Raw genomic sequence first — 18,828 nt, forward strand, 5'->3', positions numbered from 1 at the left:
GCAAGTGCATTGTCGGCTGTTTCGTTGATGATTGACATTGCAATGAATTTATCCAACACCTCACTAGAAGACAAGGAGTGAAAGTCTGGCCGCTGACGAATGACTGATGACATAGCTTTGTTGAAAGGCATGATGGCTTTAAGGAACTTGCGTTTGACCCATGTGTCATCCACATCCTTTCTCCCATGATCCTTGAGTGCCACAGCAATAGCAGTCACCCTCCGATAGAGATCACGAGGGTCCTCGTCTTCCTTCATCACAAACTCATCGGCCTTATCAAGTATCACTTCATAGTTGGATCATTGAATGCTTGAGCTTCCCTTATACAACACCATAATATGCTCCCAACAATCCTTGGCCAAAGTGAAGGGACGTAAGTGAGGAAGATCTTCAGGTGGCACTGCAGACTAGAGAATAAACAAAGCAGAGTGATTGTATTGATTGTCTGCATCTTCTCTCGGAGTGAGGTTGCTTGGATCATGAGGATAATATCCTTGCTCAATGATTCTCCACAAATTTGTTGAGTTGTGATTCAAATGAGACTTAATAGAAAATACCCAGTTAGCAAAGTCACCTTTCACAAGCTTAGGAGGAGGACCAACAGGATTAAGACGTGGTGCGGGAACGGATCCTCCATAGACCATGGGGGGTGGAACTGAGGCATATGTTCCAGTCCCATCCTTTTCGTGAGACGAGGGAGGTTGCATACCTTTAGCCGCTTCCTTAGAGGAGTTGGCCTCCGAATCGGAAACGGTGGGTTTAACCACTATAGCCGGTTCGGGTGAACTTTTAAATCCCTCAATTAACTCTTTAAGCATGGTCTTGACCTCGTTCGTCAAGGACGTCTTGAGAGCGGCCATAGCCATATTCAAGTCGTCCCTTGTGACCGAAGTCAAGTCCATGGCCTCGGGTTGCCCATGATTAATTCCCTCTTCGCCTTCCATACTCTTCCGGTGGTTAAACCCTTAATAAAGAGACGTGGCTCTGATACCAATTGAAAGGATCGATATGGTTGGCTAGAGGGGGGGTGAATAGACAACGACCACTTTTTAAATAATCTTAGCAAGTTAAGGGAAACAACATACGGGTTCACAAATAATACGACAATGAGGTGAACCCTAAAGAAGCTAACAAAAAGAGTTATTAAGACAAGTAAGATATAGTCACAAGCATAAGCAAATACAAAGTAAAGGGTAGAGATAACCACGTCTCCGTTGGAGCGGTGTGGAGGCACAATGCTCCCCAAAAAGCCACTAAGGCCACCGTATTCTCCTCACGCCCTCGCACGATGCAAGGTACCGTGATTCCACTATAGGTGCCCCTGAAGGCGGCGACCGAACCTTTACAAACAAGGTTGGGGCAACTCCACACAAAGCTTGGAGGCTCCCAACTAGACCACGAAGCTTCACCACAATGGAATATGTCTTCGAGGTGACCTCAACCATCTAGGATGCTCAAACACCCGAGAGTAACAAGATCCGCAAGGGATTGGTGGGGGAATCAACTTTTCTCTTGGTGGAAGTGTTGATCTAGGCCTTCTCAACCAATCCCTAAAGAATCAACAAGTTTGATTGGATAGGGAGAGAGATCGGGCACTTTTGAGCTTGGGGCGCAACAATGGAGCTTAGAGAGGTAAGAGATAGGGTTTCTCAGCTAGAAGAACCCTTTATATAGTGGGGGGGGAAATCAGACCGTTTTCCCACTCTCTGCCCGAGCTCCAGCGGTACTACCGCTGGCACTCCAGCGGTACTACCGCTGAACAGGGGCGGTACTACCGCCGCCTGGCGGTACTACCGCTGGATGCAGCGGTACTATCGCTGGCCCCTTGGAAGTGCAAAAGCACTACTACCACCAAGAAAGTCTTCGCAAAAAGGTCCGTCCACGAACTACCGCTAGGCAGGTGGAACAAAGCTCCTGGAGCGGTACTACCGCTGACCAGGGGCGGTACTACCGCCAGCTAGCGGTACTACCGCTGGCTGCAGCGGTACTACTGCTAGCAATCTAGCGGTACTACCGCTAGAGCCAGCGGTACTACCGCTGGGGACCATTTTGCAAAGATGCGAGAAACAAAGTGGCGGGGACCGCTCCAAAGATGAAGGAAAGGGAGAATGTGAAGTGTGCGCGTGCAAAGATAGATTCCACCCAAACCTTTCCACTACGGATCCCCTCTTAATAGTACGGCTTTCCTATGACTCAAATAAAGAGAATCGTAGAGAGCGCCGTGCTTCCGTTCCATGAATGAGGAGACGAGTCGTCTTGTGCTGTTGACGTGTGTTATCTGAAACCTTAACACACACGGTTAGTCCTTTATGGTACTGTCATCAATCACCAAAATTACTTAGGCATAATCTATGCCCCAACACTGAGGACATGGGATAAGTCATGCTGATAATAGTCATGTGAATTTGATATTCGTTCGGTATTTTGATATGATGTATGTTGTCTTTTCCTCTAGTGGTGTTATGTGAACGTCGACTACATAACACTTCACCATATTTGGGCCTAGAGGAAGGCATTGGGGAGTAGTAAGTAGATGATGGGTTGCCGGAGTGACGGAAGCTTAAACCCGAGTATATGTGTTGCTTCGTAAGGGGCTGATTTGGATCCACTAGTTTAATGCTATGGTTAGACGTTGTCTTAATTCTTCTTTCATAGTTGCGAATGCTTGCGAGAGGGTTTAATCATAAGTGGGATGCTTGTCCAAGTAAGGGAAGTACCCAAGCGCCGGTCCACCCACATATCAAACTATCAAAGTAACGAACGCGAATCACATGAACATGATGAAACTAGCATGACAGAAATTCTCGTGTGTCCTCGGGAGCGTTTTTCCTCCTATAAGACTTTGTTCAGGCTTGTCCCTTGCTACAAAAGGGATTGGGCCACTTGCTGCACCGTTTCTACTACTTGTTACTTTCCACTTTTTGCTTGCTACGTTTCACCTCACTACACCATCACTTGTTACCGCTACATTCAGTGCTTGCAGTTATTACCTTGCTGAAAACCGTTTATCAGAGCCTGCTGCTCCTCGTTGGGTTCGACACTCTTACTTATCGAAAGGAATACGATTGATCCCCTATACTTGTGGGTCATCAAGACTCTTTTCTGGCGCCGTTGCCGGGGAGTGAAGTGCCTTTGGTAAGTGGAAATTGGTAAGGAAACATTTATATACTGTGTTGATAATTATTGTCACTTGTAACTATGGAAACTGGTCCTTTGAGGAGTTTGTTCGGGGTATCTTCACCACGAACGGAAGCACGAGGAGTTGTTCCTCAACCTGAGGTACCTACTGAAAATATCTTTTATGAAATTCCTTCGGGTATGCTTGAGAAACTGCTGGCTAATCCTTTTACAGGAGATGGATCTTCACATCCAGACTTGCATCTGATCTATGTAGATGAAGTTTGTGGTTTATTTAAGCTTGCAGGTTTGCCTGAGGATGAGGTAAAGAAGAAAGTCTTTCCTTTATCTTTGAAGGATAAGGCATTGACATGGTATAGGCTATGTGATGATACTGGATCATGGGACTACAATCGGTTGAAATTGGAATTTCATCAAAAGTTCTATCATATGCATTTAGTACATCGTGATCAGAATTATATTTATAACTTTTGGCCTCGTGATAGGGAAAGCATAGCTCAAGCTTGGGGAGGCTTAAATCAATTCTATATTCATACCCCAATCATGAGCTCTCGAGAGAAATTATCACTCAAAACTTTTATGCTCGGCTTTCTCATGAAGATCGTACCATGCTTGACACTTCTTGTACCAGTTCTTTTATGAATAAGGATATTGACCACAAGTGGAATTTATTGGAAAGAATCAAACGTAACTCTGAAGATTGGGAGATGGAGGAAGGTAAGGAGTCAGGTATGAATTTCCAGTTTGATTGCTTTAAATCTTTTGTTGAGACAAACACTTCTAGCTATGGACTTGACTCTGAGATAGTAGCTTCTCTATGTGAATCTTTTGCTGCTCATGTTGATCTTCCCAAAAAAGAAGTGGTTTAAGTATCATCCTCCTGTAGAAAGCAACATAGTCAAAACCAATCTAGTTGAGGAGAAAGTCATTTCTTTTAGTGATCCTGTTGTTCCTTGTGCCTACGCTGAGAAACCACCATACCCTGCTAGGATAAAGGATTATTCTAAAGCTCCACCTGTGATACGTAGGGGTCGCATTAGACCACTTGCACCCCCTGAGGAGATTAGAGTTGAACCTAGTGTTGCTATTATCAAAGATCTCTTAGCCGAAGACATAGATGGGCATGTTATCAAATTCTGCGAGGACTCCGCTAGAATTGCTAAACCTCACGCGAAATACAAATACGGACCTGTAGTTGGCCTGCCCGTTATTTCTGTCAAGATAGGAGATCACTATTACCATGGTTTAGGTGATATGGGTGCTAGTGTTAGTGCAATACCCCATTCCCTATATGATGAAATCAAAGATGAGATTGCACCTGCTGAGTTAGAACCAATTGATGTAACTATTACGTTAGCTAATAGAGACACTATCTGCCCTCTGGGAATTGTGAGAGACGTAGAAGTCCTGTGTGGTAAGACGAAGTATCCTACTGATTTCCTCGTCCTTGGTACTGCACAAGATAGCTTTTGTCCCATCATATTTGGTAGACCCTTTCTCAACACTGTCAATGCTCACATTGATTGCATTAAGCAGACTGTCACAGTTAGTTTCGAGGGTGTGTCTCATGAATTTAACTTCTCCAAGTTTCGAAGACAACCCCATGAAAAAGAGTCGTCTCGTAGGGATGAAATCATCACTCTTGCCTCTATTGCCGTACCTCCTACGGATCCTTTAGAGCAATATTTTATTGAGCATGAAAATGATATGCATATGGAGGAAAGAGATGAGATAGATAAAATTGTCTTAGAACAATATCCTATTCTCAAGAATAATCTGCCTGTTGAACTGCTTGGGGATCCTCCCCCACCAAAGGGTGATCCTATGTTCGAGCTTAAACAGTTGCCTGATACTCTTAAGTATGCCTATGTTGATGTGAAGGACATATATCCTGTTATTATTAGTGCTCTCCTCTCAGAGCACAAAGAGAAGAAGTTACTAAAAACTCTGAGGAAGCACCGTGTTGCTATTGGATATACTCTTGATGATCTTAAGGGTATTAGTCCCACTCTATGTCAGCACAATATTAAAACCGATCCTGATTCTAAACCAGTTGCTGACCATCAAAGGAGATTAAATCCTAAGATGAAAGAGGTCGTTAGAAAAGAAATATTAAAGCTTCTAGAAGCAGGAATCATTTATCCTATTGCTCATAGTGATTGGCTAAGTCCAATACATTGCGTACCTAAGAAGGGAGGTATCACTGTCATTCCTAATGATAAGGATGAACTAATCCCACGAAGGATTATTACTGGCTATAGGATGGTGATAGACTTCCAGAAACTAAACAAGGCAACCAGGAAAGATCATTATCCTTTGCCGTTTATCGACCAAATGCTAGAAAGGCTATCCAAACACACACACTTTTTCTTTCTAGACGGTTATTCAGGTTTCTCGCAAATACGTGTTGCACAATCTAATCAGGAGAAAACCACTTTCACCTGCCCCTTCGGTACCTTTGCTTATAGACGTATGCCTTTTGGTTATGCAATGCACCTACCACCTTTCAAAGATGCATGATGTCTATATTCTCTGACTTTTGTGAAAAGATTGTCGTGGTTTTCATGGATGACTTCTCCATTTACGGGTCTTCCTTTGATGATTGCCTCATCAACCTTGATCGAGTCTTACAGAGATGCAAAGATACCAACCTCGTCTTGAATTGGGAGAAGTGCCACTTTATGGTTAATGAAGGCATCGTCTTAGGAAACAAAATTTCTGAAAGAGGCATTGAAGTTGATAAGTCTAAGGTTGATGCAATTGAGAAAATGCCTTGCCCCATAGATATCAGAGGTATACGAAGTTTCCTAGGTCATGCTGGTTTCTGTAGAAGGTTCATTAAAGACTTCTCCAAGATTTCTAGGCCTCTTACCAACCTCTTGCAGAAGGATGTTCCTTTTGTTTTTGATGATGATTGTGAGGAAGCTTTTGAAATACTTAAGAAGGCTTTGATAACCGCACCTATTGTTCAACAACCTGACTGGAACTTTCCCTTTGAAATCATGTGCGACACTAGTGATTATGCTATTGGTGCTGTTCTAGGACAAAGAGTTGACAAGAAGTTGAATGTTATTCACTATGCTAGTAAAACTCTAGACAGTGCCCAAAGAAACTATGCCACTACGGAAAAGGAGTTCTTAGCAGTCGTGTTTGCATGTGAAAAATTCAGATCTTATATAGTTGACTCCAAAATCACTATTCACTCTGATCATGCTGCTATTAAGTACCTTATGGAGAAGAAGGACGCTAAGCCTAGGCTGATCAGATGGGTTCTCTTGCCACAGGAATTTGATTTGCACGTTGTTGACCGAAAGGGTGCTGATAACCCCGTAGCAGATAACTTGTCTAGGCTAGAGAATGTCCTTGATGACCCACGACCTATTGATGACAGCTTCCCTGATGAGCAAATTAATGTCATCCGCAGTTCACATAGTGCACCGTGGTATGCTTATTACGCAAATTATATCGTAGCCAAATACATACCACCCAGTTTCACCTATCAGCAAAAGAAGAAATTTTCTTTGATTTGAGACACTACTTTTGGGATGATCCTCACCTTTATAAGGAAGGAGTAGATGGTGTTATTAGACGTTGTGTGCCTGAACATGAACAGGGACAGATCTTGTAGAAGTGTCATTCTGAAGCCTACGGAGGACACCACGCTGGAGATAGAACTGCTCATAAGGTATTGCAATCAGGTTTCTATTGGCCCACTCTCTTCAAGGATGCCCGTAAGTTTGTCTTGTCTTGTGACGAATGCCAAAGAATAGGGAACATCAGTAAGCGTCAGGAAATGCCTATGAACTATTCACTTGTCATTGAACCATTTGATGTCTGGGGTTTTGATTATATGGGACCCTTCCCAAGTTCCAATGGGTACACTCACATCTTAGTTGATGTGGATTACGTCACTAAGTGGGTAGAAGCTATCCCCACTACAAATGTTGATCACCACATCTCTATTAAGATGCTTAAAGAAGTCATTTTCCCAAGATTTGGAGTCCCTAGATATTTGATGACTAATGGCGGTTCACACTTCATTCATGGTTTTCCGCAAGAATGATCTTCCCCAAGTTCATGAAGAAGTAGATGCTGATCTGAAAAGAGTAGAAGTCACAGAAGCCAGGGACAAAGCTAAGGAGAAAACCCAAGCTAGGGGGGAAGTTCAACCTATGTTCAACATTGAAGACATTGAAGGAGTAGATTTTCTCCAGCCCTTCCTTCACGTGTTGTCTCCATCCTTGATTGAACTCTTGAGGTTTTGCGAAACAACTCGTGCTCGCAATATTTCCCTTTCTCGTGAAGTTGTTTTGCTGGAAAACCATGTCGCAGATCTCAAAGGTATAAATCAAAGATTGATAGCTCTCTTGGAATCAAAGGCAACAACTCCACCACCTTCACCACCAAAGGAAGACAACTAAGCATTGGTATAGGCAATCCCCTTGGATTTTTCCAAGCTTGGGGGAGTTGCCCTGGTATCGTATCACCTTTATATCTTTTGCTTTTACCTTTGTTTTAGTTCTTTCCTTTTCAGTTTTTATTTCTTCTCTTAGTGGAATAAGTCTTTAATGTTCAGTTTGAGTCTTTTTCTTTGTGTCTCCCCCGATGTATTCGAGCTATATAATAAAGAGTATCTTAGTCAAGGGCTTTGCTTTGTGCCATGATGAAAAGTATGAGAAGAACGATAGCATGAAAGATCATGAGTTGATCTTATGGAAAGTGATAGCTTCACATATGACATGTATGATGATTGAAACTTGTTGAGAATAAATCAACATAGACCTCAGTGATTGTTGCAATTAATAAGAAGTAATAAGGAAAGAGTGGTTCACATATAAATATATCATCTTAGACACTTTTTACAATTTTGAGCACTCACCAAACTATTACATGCTTAGGAGTAGATGTTGGACAAGGAAGACATCATAATGAATTGTGTTTGCTTGGTTCCAAACAATGTTATATGATTAGAGATCCCTTAGCAAGTGACGATTGCTTCCACCTCATATTAGCCAAAACTCCCGCACCAAGTAGAGATACTACTTGTGCATCCATAAACCTTCAACCCAGTTTTGCCATGAGAGTCCACCATACCTACCTATGGATTGAATAAGATCCTTCAAGTAAGTTGTCATCGGTGCAAGCAATAAAAATTGCTCTCTAATATGTATGATCTATTAGTATGTGGAAAATAAGCTTTGTACGAACCTGTGATGAGGAAGACATAAAAGCGACAGACTGCATAATAAAGTTCCTTATCACAGGAGGCAATATAAAGTGACGTTCCTCCGCACTAAGAGGACACGCATTCAAACCTCAAAAGCACATGACAACCTCTGCTTCCCTCTGCGAAGGGCCTATCTTGTACCTTTACTTTTTTCCCTTGTAAGAGTCACGGTGATCTTCACCAATTCCCTATTTTTGCCTTTGTCTTGGCTACCGTCACATGCTTGGGAAAGATCTATATTCATATATCAACTTGGAGTTGAGTACTTATGCTTTATTATTGTTGACTTTACCCTTGAGGTAAATGGTTGGGAGGCAAAACTATAAGCCCCTATCTTCCTCTGTGCCAGCTGAAACTTTGACACCATGAGTACCACGTGAGCTGTAACAATTGTGGAAAACAAAAGAGATGATTGAGTATGTGGGTTTGCCTTACAAGCTCTTATTTGACTCTTTCTGATGTTATGATAAATAGCAATTGCTTCTATGACTTTGGACTGTTGTTGGTTACTTCTCGGTAAGGTTTTTGCTTCATACTTTGCTTTGTGAAGGAATTGTTACTTTCCCATAAGAATCCTTATGATGTATTTCTGTTCTATGTGTGATCGTGATGCCCTCATGTCCGTATTATGTTTTATCGACACCTTCGTCCCTAAACATGTGGACATGTTTATGGAACTTGGTTTTCGCTTGAGGACAAGCGAGGTCTAAGCTTGGGGAGTTGATACGTCCATTTTGCATCATGCTTTCATGTTGATATTTATCGCTTTATGGGTTGTTATATTACTTTGTGGTACAATATTTATGCCTTTTCTCTCTTATTTTGCAAGGTTTAATTGAAGAGGGAGAATTCAGGCAGCTGGAATTCTGGACTGGAAACGGAGCAAATCTTAGTCCACTATTCTGCACAACTCCAAATGCCCTGAAAATTTACGTGGAATTTTTTGAGATTATATAAAAAAATACTGGGCGAAAGAAGTACCAGATGGGAGCTACCAGGGCGCCACAAGCGTGGTAGCCGCCACCCCCCTGGTGGCGGCTACAGGGCTTGTGGGCTCCCTGACGGTCCACTGGCCCCCCTCTTTTGCTATATGAAGGGTTTCGTTCCAGAAAAAATCAATTGGGAGCTCTTTAAAGGTTTCCTCGCCGCCACGAGGCGGAACTTGAGCAGATCCAGTCTAGAGCTCCGGCAGGACGATCCTGCCGGGGAAACTTCCCTCCCGGAGGGGGAAATCGTCGCCATCGTCATCACCAACACTCCTCCCTTCGGAGGGGAGGCATCTTCATCAACATCTTCATCAACACCATCTCCTCTCCAATCCCTAGTTCATCTCTTGTAACCAACCTCCGTCTCGCGACTCCGATTGGCACTTGTAAGGTTGCTAGTAGTGTTGATTACTCTTTGTAGTTGATGCTAGTTGGATTACTTGGTGGAAGAGTTTATGTTCAGATCCTTGATGCTATTCATTACACCTCTCATCATGATTATGTTATGCTTTGTGAGTAGTTACTTTTGTTCCCGAGGACATGGGATAAGTCATGCTAATAATAGTCATGTGAATTTGATATTCGTTCGGTACTTTGATATGTTGTATGTTGTCTTTTCCTCTAGTGGTGTTATGTGAACGTCAACTATATAACACTTCACCATATTTGGGACTATAGGAAGGCATTGGGGAGTAGTAAGTAGATGATGTGTTGCCGGAGTGACAGAAGCTTAAACCCCAGTCTATGAGTTGCTTCGTAAGGAGCTGATTTGGATCCACTAGTTTAATGCTATGGTTAGACGTTGTCTTAATTCTTCTTTCGTAGTTGCGGATGCTTGCGAGAGGGGTTAATCATAAGTGGGATGCTTGCCCAAGTAAGGGCAGTACCCAAGCGCCGGTCCACCCACATATCAAACTATCAAAGTAACGAACGCGAATCACATGAACATGATGAAACTAGCATGACAGAAATTCCCGTGTGTCCTCGGGAGCGTTTTTCCTCCTATAAGACTTTGTTCAGGCTTGACCCTTGCTACAAAAGGGATTGAGCCACTTGCTGCACCGTTGCTACTACTTGTTACTTGTTACTTTTTGCTTGCTACATTTCACCTCACTACACCATCACTTGTTACCGCTACTTTCAGTGCTTGCAGTTATTACCTTGCTGAAAACCGTTTATCAGAGCCTTCTGCTCCTCGTTGGGTTAGACACTCTTACTTATAGAAAGGACTACGATTGATCCCCTGTACTTGTGGGTCATCAGGGAGCAGTGGGGTCACGTGCTCGTCTCGGCGTCCGTCGTCGCTGCCGCAACGACGACCGCCTCGACTCGCGTTACGCTAAGACAGGGGGCACCGGTGCCACGGGCTCATCTCGGCGGCCGTCATTGCTACCGTGACGACGTCCGCCTCGACTCGCGCTAAGCTAAGACAGGGGGGCACCAGTGTCACGGACTCGTCTCGGCGTCCGTTGTCGCAACCGCGACAACGTCCGCCTCGACTCGCATTACGGTAAGACAGGGGGCAGCGATGTAACGGGCTCATCTCGGCGCCCGTCGTCGCTACCGCGATGATGTCCGCCTCGACTCGCGTTACGCTAAGACAAGGGGGCACTGATGTCACGGGCTCGTCTCGGGGTCCGTCGTCGCTACCGCGACGACGTCCGCCTCAACTCGCGTTACGCTAAGATAGGGGGGCACCGGTGTCACGGGCTCGTTTCGGCGTCCGTCGGCGCTACCGCGACGACGTCCGCCTCGACTCGCGTTACACGAAGACAGGGGGCAGCGGTGTCACGGGCTCGTCTCGGCGTCCGTCGTCGCAACCGCTACGACGTCCGCCTCGACTCGCGTAAAGGTAAGATAGGGGGACAGCGGTTTAACGAGCTCGTCTCGGCGTCCGTCGGCGCTACCGCGATGACGTCCGCGTCGGCTCGTGTTACGCTAAGACAGGGGTGCAGTGGTGTCACGGGCTCGTCCCGTCGTCCGTCGTCGCTGACGCTACGACGTCCGCCTAGACTCGTGGGGGGAAGTGGTGGCACGGGCTCGTCTCGACGCCACGAGGACGTCCGCCGCTATGACGTCCGCTTTGACTCGCATTACGCTAAGAAAGGGGGTAGTGGTGTCACAGACTCATCTCGGCGTTCGTCGTCGCTGCCGCGATGACGTCCACCTCGACTCGCCTTTTGCTAAGACAGGGAGGACGTCTGCCTCGACTCGCGTTACGCTAAGACAAGGGGGCACCAATGGCACGGGCTCGTCTCGGGATCCGTCGTCGCTACCGCGACAACGTCCGCCTCGACTCGTGTTACGCTAAGACAGGGCGGCACCGGTGTCACGGGCTCGTCTCGGTGTCCATCGTCGCTACCGCGACTACGTCCGCCTCGACTCGCGTTACGCGAAGACAGGGGGCAGCGGTGTCACGGGTTCGTCTCGGCGTCCGTCGTCGCTACCGCGACGAGGTCCGCCTCGACTTGCGTTACACGAAGACAGGGGGCAACGGTGTCAAGGGTTCGTTTCGGCGTCCGTCGTCACAACCGCTACGACGTCCGCCTCGACTCATGTAATAGTAAGACAGGGGGCATCGGTGTTACGAGCTCGTCTCGGCGTCCGTCGTCGCTACCGCGGTGACGTCCGCCTCAGCTCGCGTTACGCTAAAACAGGGGGCAGTGGTGTTATGTGCTCGTCTCGGCACCACGACGACGTCCGCTTCGACTCGCGTTACGCTAAGACAAGGGGGCAGTGGTGTCACAGACTCGTCTCGGCGTCATTCGTCGCTGCCGCGGCGACGTCCACCTTGACTCGCGTTACGCTAAGACAGGAAGGCAGTGGTGTCCCGGCTCGTCTCGGCGGTCGTTGTCACTGCCGCGACGACGTCCGCCTCGACTCGTGTTACTCTAAGATAGGGGCAGTGTTGTCAAGGGCTCGTCACGGCGTCCGTCGTCGCTGCCGCGACGACGTCCGCCTCGACTCGCGTAATGCTAAGACGGGGGCAATGGTGTCACGGGCTCGTCTCGACATCCGTCGTCTCTACCGCGACGACGTCCGGCTCGACTCGCGTTACGCTAAGACAAGGGGGAGGCGGTGTCACGGGCTCGTCTCGGCGTCCGTCGTTGCTGCCGCGATTACATCCACCTCGACTCGCGTTACTCTAAGACAGGGGGTAGGGTGTCACGGGCTCGTCTCGGCGTCCGTCGTCGTTACCGCGACGACGTCCGCCTTGACTCGTGATATGCTAAGAGATGGGGGCAGTGGTGTCACGGGCTCGTCTTAGCATCCTTCGTCGCGGCGCCTCGACTAGCGTTACGGTAAGACAGGGGGCAGTGGTGTCACGGGCTCGTCTCGGCGTCCGTCGTCGCGGCGCCTCGACTAGCGTTACGGTAAGACAGGGGGAGTGGTGTCACGGACTCATCTCGGCGTCCTTCGTCACGGCGCCTCGACTAGCGTTACGGTAAGACAGGGGAGCATTGGGGTCACGTGCTCGTCTCGGTGTCCGTCGTCGCTGCCGCAACGACGTCGGCCTCGACTCGCGTTACGCTAAGATAGAGGGGCACCGGTATCACGGGCTCATCTCAGCGTCCGTCGTCGCTACCGCGATGACGTCCGCCTCGACTCACGCTACGCTAAGACAGGGGGCACTGGTGTCACGGGCTCGTCTCGGCTTCCGTTGTCGCAACCGCAACGACGTCCGCCTCGACTCACATTACGGTAAGACATGGGGGCAGCGGTGTAACGGGCTCATCTCAGCGCCCGTCGTCGCTGCCGCGATGACGTCCGCCTCTACTCGCGTTACGCTAAGACAAGGGGGCACCGGTGTCACGAGCTCGTCTCGGCGTCCGTCGTCGCAACCGCTACGACATCCGCCTCGACTCACGTAACGGTAAGACAGGGGGGCAGCGGTGTAACGAGCTCATCTCGGCGTCCGTCGTCGCTACCGCGATGACGTCCGCCTTGGCTCGCGTTATGCTAAGACAGGGGCAGTGGTGTCACGGGCTCGTCTCGGCGTCCGTCGTCGCTGACGCGACGATGTTCGCCTCGACTCGCGTTATGCTAAGACAGGGGGAAAGTGGTGTCACGGGCTCGTCTCGGCGCCACGACGACGTCCACTTCGACTCACGTTACGCTAAGACGGGGGCAGTGGTTACACGGACTCGTCTCGGCGTCCGTCGTCGCTGCCGCGACGACGTCCCCCTCGACTCGTGTTACGCTAAGACAGGGAGGCAGTGGTGTCACGGCTCGTCTCGGCGGCCGTCGTCGCTGCCGCGACGACGTCCGCCTCGACTCGCGTAACGCTAAGAAAGGGGGGCAGCGGTGTCATGGGCTCGTCTCGTCATCCGTCGTCGCTACCGCGACGACGTCCGCCTCGACTCGCGTTACGCTAAGACAGGGGGAGGCGGTGTCACGGGCTCGTCTCGGCGTCCGCCGTCGCTACCGCGACTACATCCGCCTCGACTCGCGTTACGCTAAGACAGGGGGGCAGTGGTGTCACGGGCTCGTCTCGGCGTCCGTCGTCGTTACCGCGACGACGTCCGCCTCGACTCGCGTTACGCTAAGATGGGGGCAGTGGTGTCCCGGGCTCGTCTAGGCGTCCTTCGTCGCGGCGCCTCGACTAGCGTTACGGTAAGACAGGGGGCAGTGGTGTCACGGGCTCATCTCGGTGTCCGTCGTCGCTACCGCGACGACGTTCGCCTCAACTCGCATTACGCTAAGACAGGGGGCAGCGGTGTTATGGGCTCGTCTCGGCGTCCGTCTTCGCTACCGCGACGACGTCCGCCTCGACTCGCTTTACGCTAAGACAGGGGGGTAGTGGTGTCACGGGCTCGTCTCTGCATCCGTCGTCGCGGCGTCGCGACTCGTGGAACGGTAAGACAGGGGGCAGTGGTGTCATGGGCTCGTCTCAGCGTCCGTCGTCGCAGTAGCGACGACGTCCGCCTCGACTCGCGTTACGCTAAGACAGGGGGTCAGTGGTGTCACGTGATCGTCTCGGCGTCCGTCGTCGCTACCGCTCGACTCGCGTTACGCTAAGAACATGATTGCACACCCAGAACAGTATGAGAACAGCAAACCTAAAATATTTTTAACACTGGCCTTGTGAGCTGCTGCTGCCAAAGATAAGAACAGCAATGCACACTCAAACAGGTCCTAAGATATTTTGAACACTGGCCTTGTGAACTGCTGCCAACATTATAAAGATCTGGAGCAAACCTAAAAACGCAATGGTTCAGAGATGCATTTCTTCTATTGGTACAGAGATGCATTTCTTCTATTGGTTCCAGAAATGCCACTGGTTCAGAGATTCCCTTTACAAAATGAATTGCTAGTCGTTTATGTCTATTCACTGAAACAATTTTGAATTTTGGCAGTGCTACATCTAGCTCCATCTAATATACTGCATCTAACTCTATCTAGCTGAGATTTGATATTCCAAGATAACTCATAGTGACATCATAATTCAGTAGTTTAAAAAAAATTGCAGTATGTAGACTCTATTTAGAAATTCAGAGATAACGAATAGATCAAGCTGAGATCAATGAACATACTAGTGAGAAAAGACAAGCTGAGATTAATATCAGAACATAGCAAATTAGCAATAGAGTTCATTGAAAATAGATCAAGGAAAAACAAGCTGGGATTAATGCCAGAACATGCAAATTATTGATGCTTTCTTTGTTTTTCTCTCTAAAGGAGCAGATGTGCTCCTGATCTTTATTCTACAGGAACAGAATTTGTCAATTGAGGCTTGCAAAATGGATTGTCCTGTTGCTGCTCCTGTTATGATCTGCAGAATTGGTGGCTTGCAGGTGTGATTTTCTCCTGATCTCTATTCAGAGCAGAGTGTTGCTCCTCTGAATTTTTTGCTGCTCTGAATTACCAAGATGCAATTCATCTATTGGTTCAGAGATTCCCCTACAAAATCTGAGCACAGAGACACCAAGGCGGTCTTCTTTTCTTCACTTTTCAGATCCACATTCATTCTATTTTCTAGTCAAGCATCCTCACTGGATTAGTCCTTCCAAAATAATCAAATCATCTTCTTCCTCGTCATGCTGAAAGTGAGCAAAGCTGTGCGTGAAGGGAACTACCTAGCCATGATTTATCATAGCAGAGCTGCAAAAGAAAAGGGCATCCATTTGCTGTTCCCTGTCAAATCTGGGTGTTCGTGAGCTCAGAGAGGGTGGCGGCCGTCAGCTATGGACTCATTGGAAGGAAGAGGGAAGGGGGGAAACTTGGTGATGCGGGTCGGGAGCCCGGGCATGAACAGGAGCAAGGTCGAGCGCGAGGGCTACGGCCGCCGGACCACGCCTCGCCGTAGTGGCCGCTGACCACGCGGTGCTTGTGCGGGCGCGGCGCCTCGCCGTGTTGGCCGCTGCGGCCTCTGGTCCTCGCGCTGCCTGTGCGTCGACGGCGCCTCGCCGTATTGGCCGCTACAGCGATGTCTGAGTTGGGACGATACAGGCGAAGCAGCGGTTGACGGCAACAGCAGAGCAGCGTCGGGCGCGTTGCTCCTGCCGAGGAAGATGGTGACGGCACCGTGGACCACCACCGCTGCAGGCGAGGGAGTGGAGGCGAAGCTGCATCGGCGGCCGCGCACGGAGAAGTTGGCGGAGCTGCTCGATGCCATCGCCTCTGCAGACTGCAACACCGGAACAGAAGACAGAAGGCTTAGGAGAGAGAGCGCGAATGAGGAGGCCAGCAGAGGATTCGTGAGAAGATCGGTTTCCACTCCGAGTTCAGATGTCGCCCGCAGCCCATGGCATATGTTATATATACGTCAACTCGTTATTGATCCACCTCCCTGCCTTGACTCGTTAGTTGCCTCCCTGGCGATCGAACCTGCGTGCACTGGCCCGGACGCCATGGCGGCTTCCGCTGGAAAGAAAGAGGCAGCCTGGCCTCTCACCATGGCGCGGTACGAGCGGCTGGAGAAGCTGGGTGAGGGCATCAACGGTGAAGTGTTCAAGGCGTGGGACACCGAGGACAACCTGATCGTCGCCGTCAAGCGGCTCAGCGGGAGCGGCGACGACGGCTTCATTATTTCTGGCCTGCCGGAGGTCATGCGGGAGGCCATGTGCCTGGGCGCGTGCCGCGGCATCCCCTCGATCGTGCAGCGCCGCGCAACCTGCGTTGCCGCATGCCAACGCGAGGCTAGCGATTCTTTCATCGTGATGGACTACGTCGGGCGCCTCAACCTACGTGGCTACATGCAGCGCCGGGTCCGTCGTCGTAGGCCCTTCTCCGAGGACGAGGTGCGCCGGATCATGAAGCAGCTCGTGGAGGGGGTGACGGCCGTGCACGCCGTGGGCGTCCTGCACCTCAACATCAAGCCGGAGAACGTGCTCCTCGACGACGGCACCGAGGACAGGAAGCAGAAGCCCAAGAAGGGGCCCGTCGAAGCCGATGTTAGCGACGAGCTCAAGGAGGACCGCATAGTCTACAAGATCGGCGGTTTCGGGATGTCCATGAAAGGGCGGAGCAAAAGACAGCCGGAGGTGACTATCCTGACACCGTACAGCGCACCGGAGCTCCTCCTGCACTCTTGCGAGTACGACGATCGCGTGGACACGTGGGGGCTTGGATGCATAATGGCCGACCTCCTCTCGGACACCGGCGTCTCCACGTTCGATGGTGAGTCGGACATGGAGATCATGGCTAAAGTGTTTGGCATCGTCGGCACAGAGGGGATCAAGGACTGGTCTGGATACTCAGGGGTAGCGTCAGGCCAAAAATCGAAGCTGCCTGGTGGCAGAGGCATCAGCCGCCTTCGACACAAGTTTCCCAGTCGCAAGTTGTCGGCAGCCGGCTTCGAGGTGCTCAGCGGGCTGTTGGAGAGCAACCCGAAGAAGCGGCTTGCTGCAGCAGAGGCGCTCCAGAAGCCTTGGTTCCATAACTGCCGACGCGGCTTTACCGGTTTCTTCAAGTCGTGCGTGGTTGGAGTCCTACCAGAGAAATAGGATATACATGCTTTACATTTAGAAAAGATAGATACCCAATTTTATTCCCCTAAAAATAACCCAAGTTTATGATTACTTTTTTTTAAGGGGACAAATTTGTCATTGCTGAAGTGTTGTATTTAAGAGTGTCTCCTCGCTGCAACCTAATTTCGGATTTGATCGATAGAGAGATCCTATATAGTGGGGTACCTCAAGACACCCGGTAAGGAATGACGTGCATATCGATGTGGCATGCGTCGTCTTCTTTCCAGGAACTGCATGCATGCGCAGGCCACTAACTGTTGCAACCATTAATCTTAAATGTTTCTCAAGCTATCATCGTTCTTATATAGTAATATTCGAGAAAATCGTTCTTATATAGTAGCTTCTGCAACCTTATCGTCGGCCAAAAAATGCAGCGCATACAAGCATGCGTGGTGAGGATATGAGATGCGTCTGAATCACTACACATGCATGATGCATTAGTAAAAACTAGGTTGCCGAAATAAGGTGGTGCCTATGCCCTGTTCACCAAAGTAAGTAATCTCGATAGATCCATCTGCAGTGCAGCTGTCACTGGTAGTTGCGTCCCCCATCGAGCGTGTGTGTATTTATACCATTGCTTGACATCTAGCTTCAGTCCTTGAGAGCAGAGGCAGTGGTGCAGTCGCGCTAGCTAGCTCCTTGTGTCGGGAATGTTTCCTCCTGCTGCTGCTGGTGGTGCTGGAGGAGGCGCGTGGCAGCTGCAGCAAGGGATGGGCGTGCGCGCGGTGGCGGCGGCGCATGTCGTCCTCGGCCTGGCCACGGCCGCCTTCGCGCTCTACGCCGTCGCCCTCAACCCGACAGATCTCCAGCCGCAGGTACGTACGTAGTACGAATTACGTGCGATCGATCAAAATCGCCTTGTTTTCATTTCTTCTCTCGGCCGGGCGGGATAATCTCGAGCACTCATGGACTGGCCGGTCCCTGTACGTATAGACTGATGCCGCGCTGAGGACGGCGAACTACGGCGCCACGCCAGAGCAGGAGCTGGGCATGCTCTTCGAGGCGCTGGTCATGCTCCTCACCGGGGCGGCGCAAGCGGCCACCGCGGGGGCAGCCTGGGTGCTCGTGACGGCGTTCGTCCGCGGGATGGCCCAGCTCCTCGCTCTCTTCGTGCACGCTCTCGGTGGCTTCAACGCCTACGCCCTCTACTACGCCGTCCGAGGGGTGGCCGCCGTCAGCGTGGGCTTCTGCATGAGCAACGAGCACCGCGTCACGCTCGTCCTCTACCACGCCGTCTTCCTCTGCGCAGTGTGAGCTTCATCAGCAAGCTGATGAGTGCTGCGTGCTATCTTTTCGACTGCACCTCTCGTTAGTCGTTACCTCGCTGTCGCATGCATGCATCCTCTTCAGTTCTCGATATCCTCATCATGGTTTAGTAGTAAAATAAAAAATAATTAGTGTGCTGTCCATGATGAAATCAACATATCTGTACGTACGTACGTAGTTAAGATCGCGCTGGACAAAAGGTAGAGTATGACTGTTCTATCTAGCATTACGTTCTTATACG

At 49.5% G+C, this 18,828-nt stretch overlaps 1 protein-coding gene across 1 annotated transcript; it reads left to right on the top strand.

Annotated features, from left to right (window-relative positions):
- Nucleotides 1-16,202: 16,202 nt before the first annotated feature.
- Nucleotides 16,203-17,297, top strand: LOC123409001 (putative cyclin-dependent kinase F-2). The gene has a single exon (XM_045102007.1). It carries the CDS (start codon nucleotides 16,203-16,205, stop codon nucleotides 17,295-17,297), a length of 1,095 nt encoding a protein of 364 aa, XP_044957942.1.
- Nucleotides 17,298-18,828: the final 1,531 nt, after the last annotated feature.

Source organism: Hordeum vulgare, chromosome 7H, assembly GCF_904849725.1.
Source record: "Hordeum vulgare subsp. vulgare chromosome 7H, MorexV3_pseudomolecules_assembly, whole genome shotgun sequence".
Lineage (NCBI taxonomy): Eukaryota > Viridiplantae > Streptophyta > Magnoliopsida > Poales > Poaceae > Hordeum > Hordeum vulgare.

Excerpts from the sequence above, each read along its gene's own strand:
- LOC123409001 (XM_045102007.1), top strand. The coding sequence starts at position 16,203 with ATGGCGGCTTCCGCTGGAAAGAAAGAGGCAGCCTGGCCTCTCACCATG.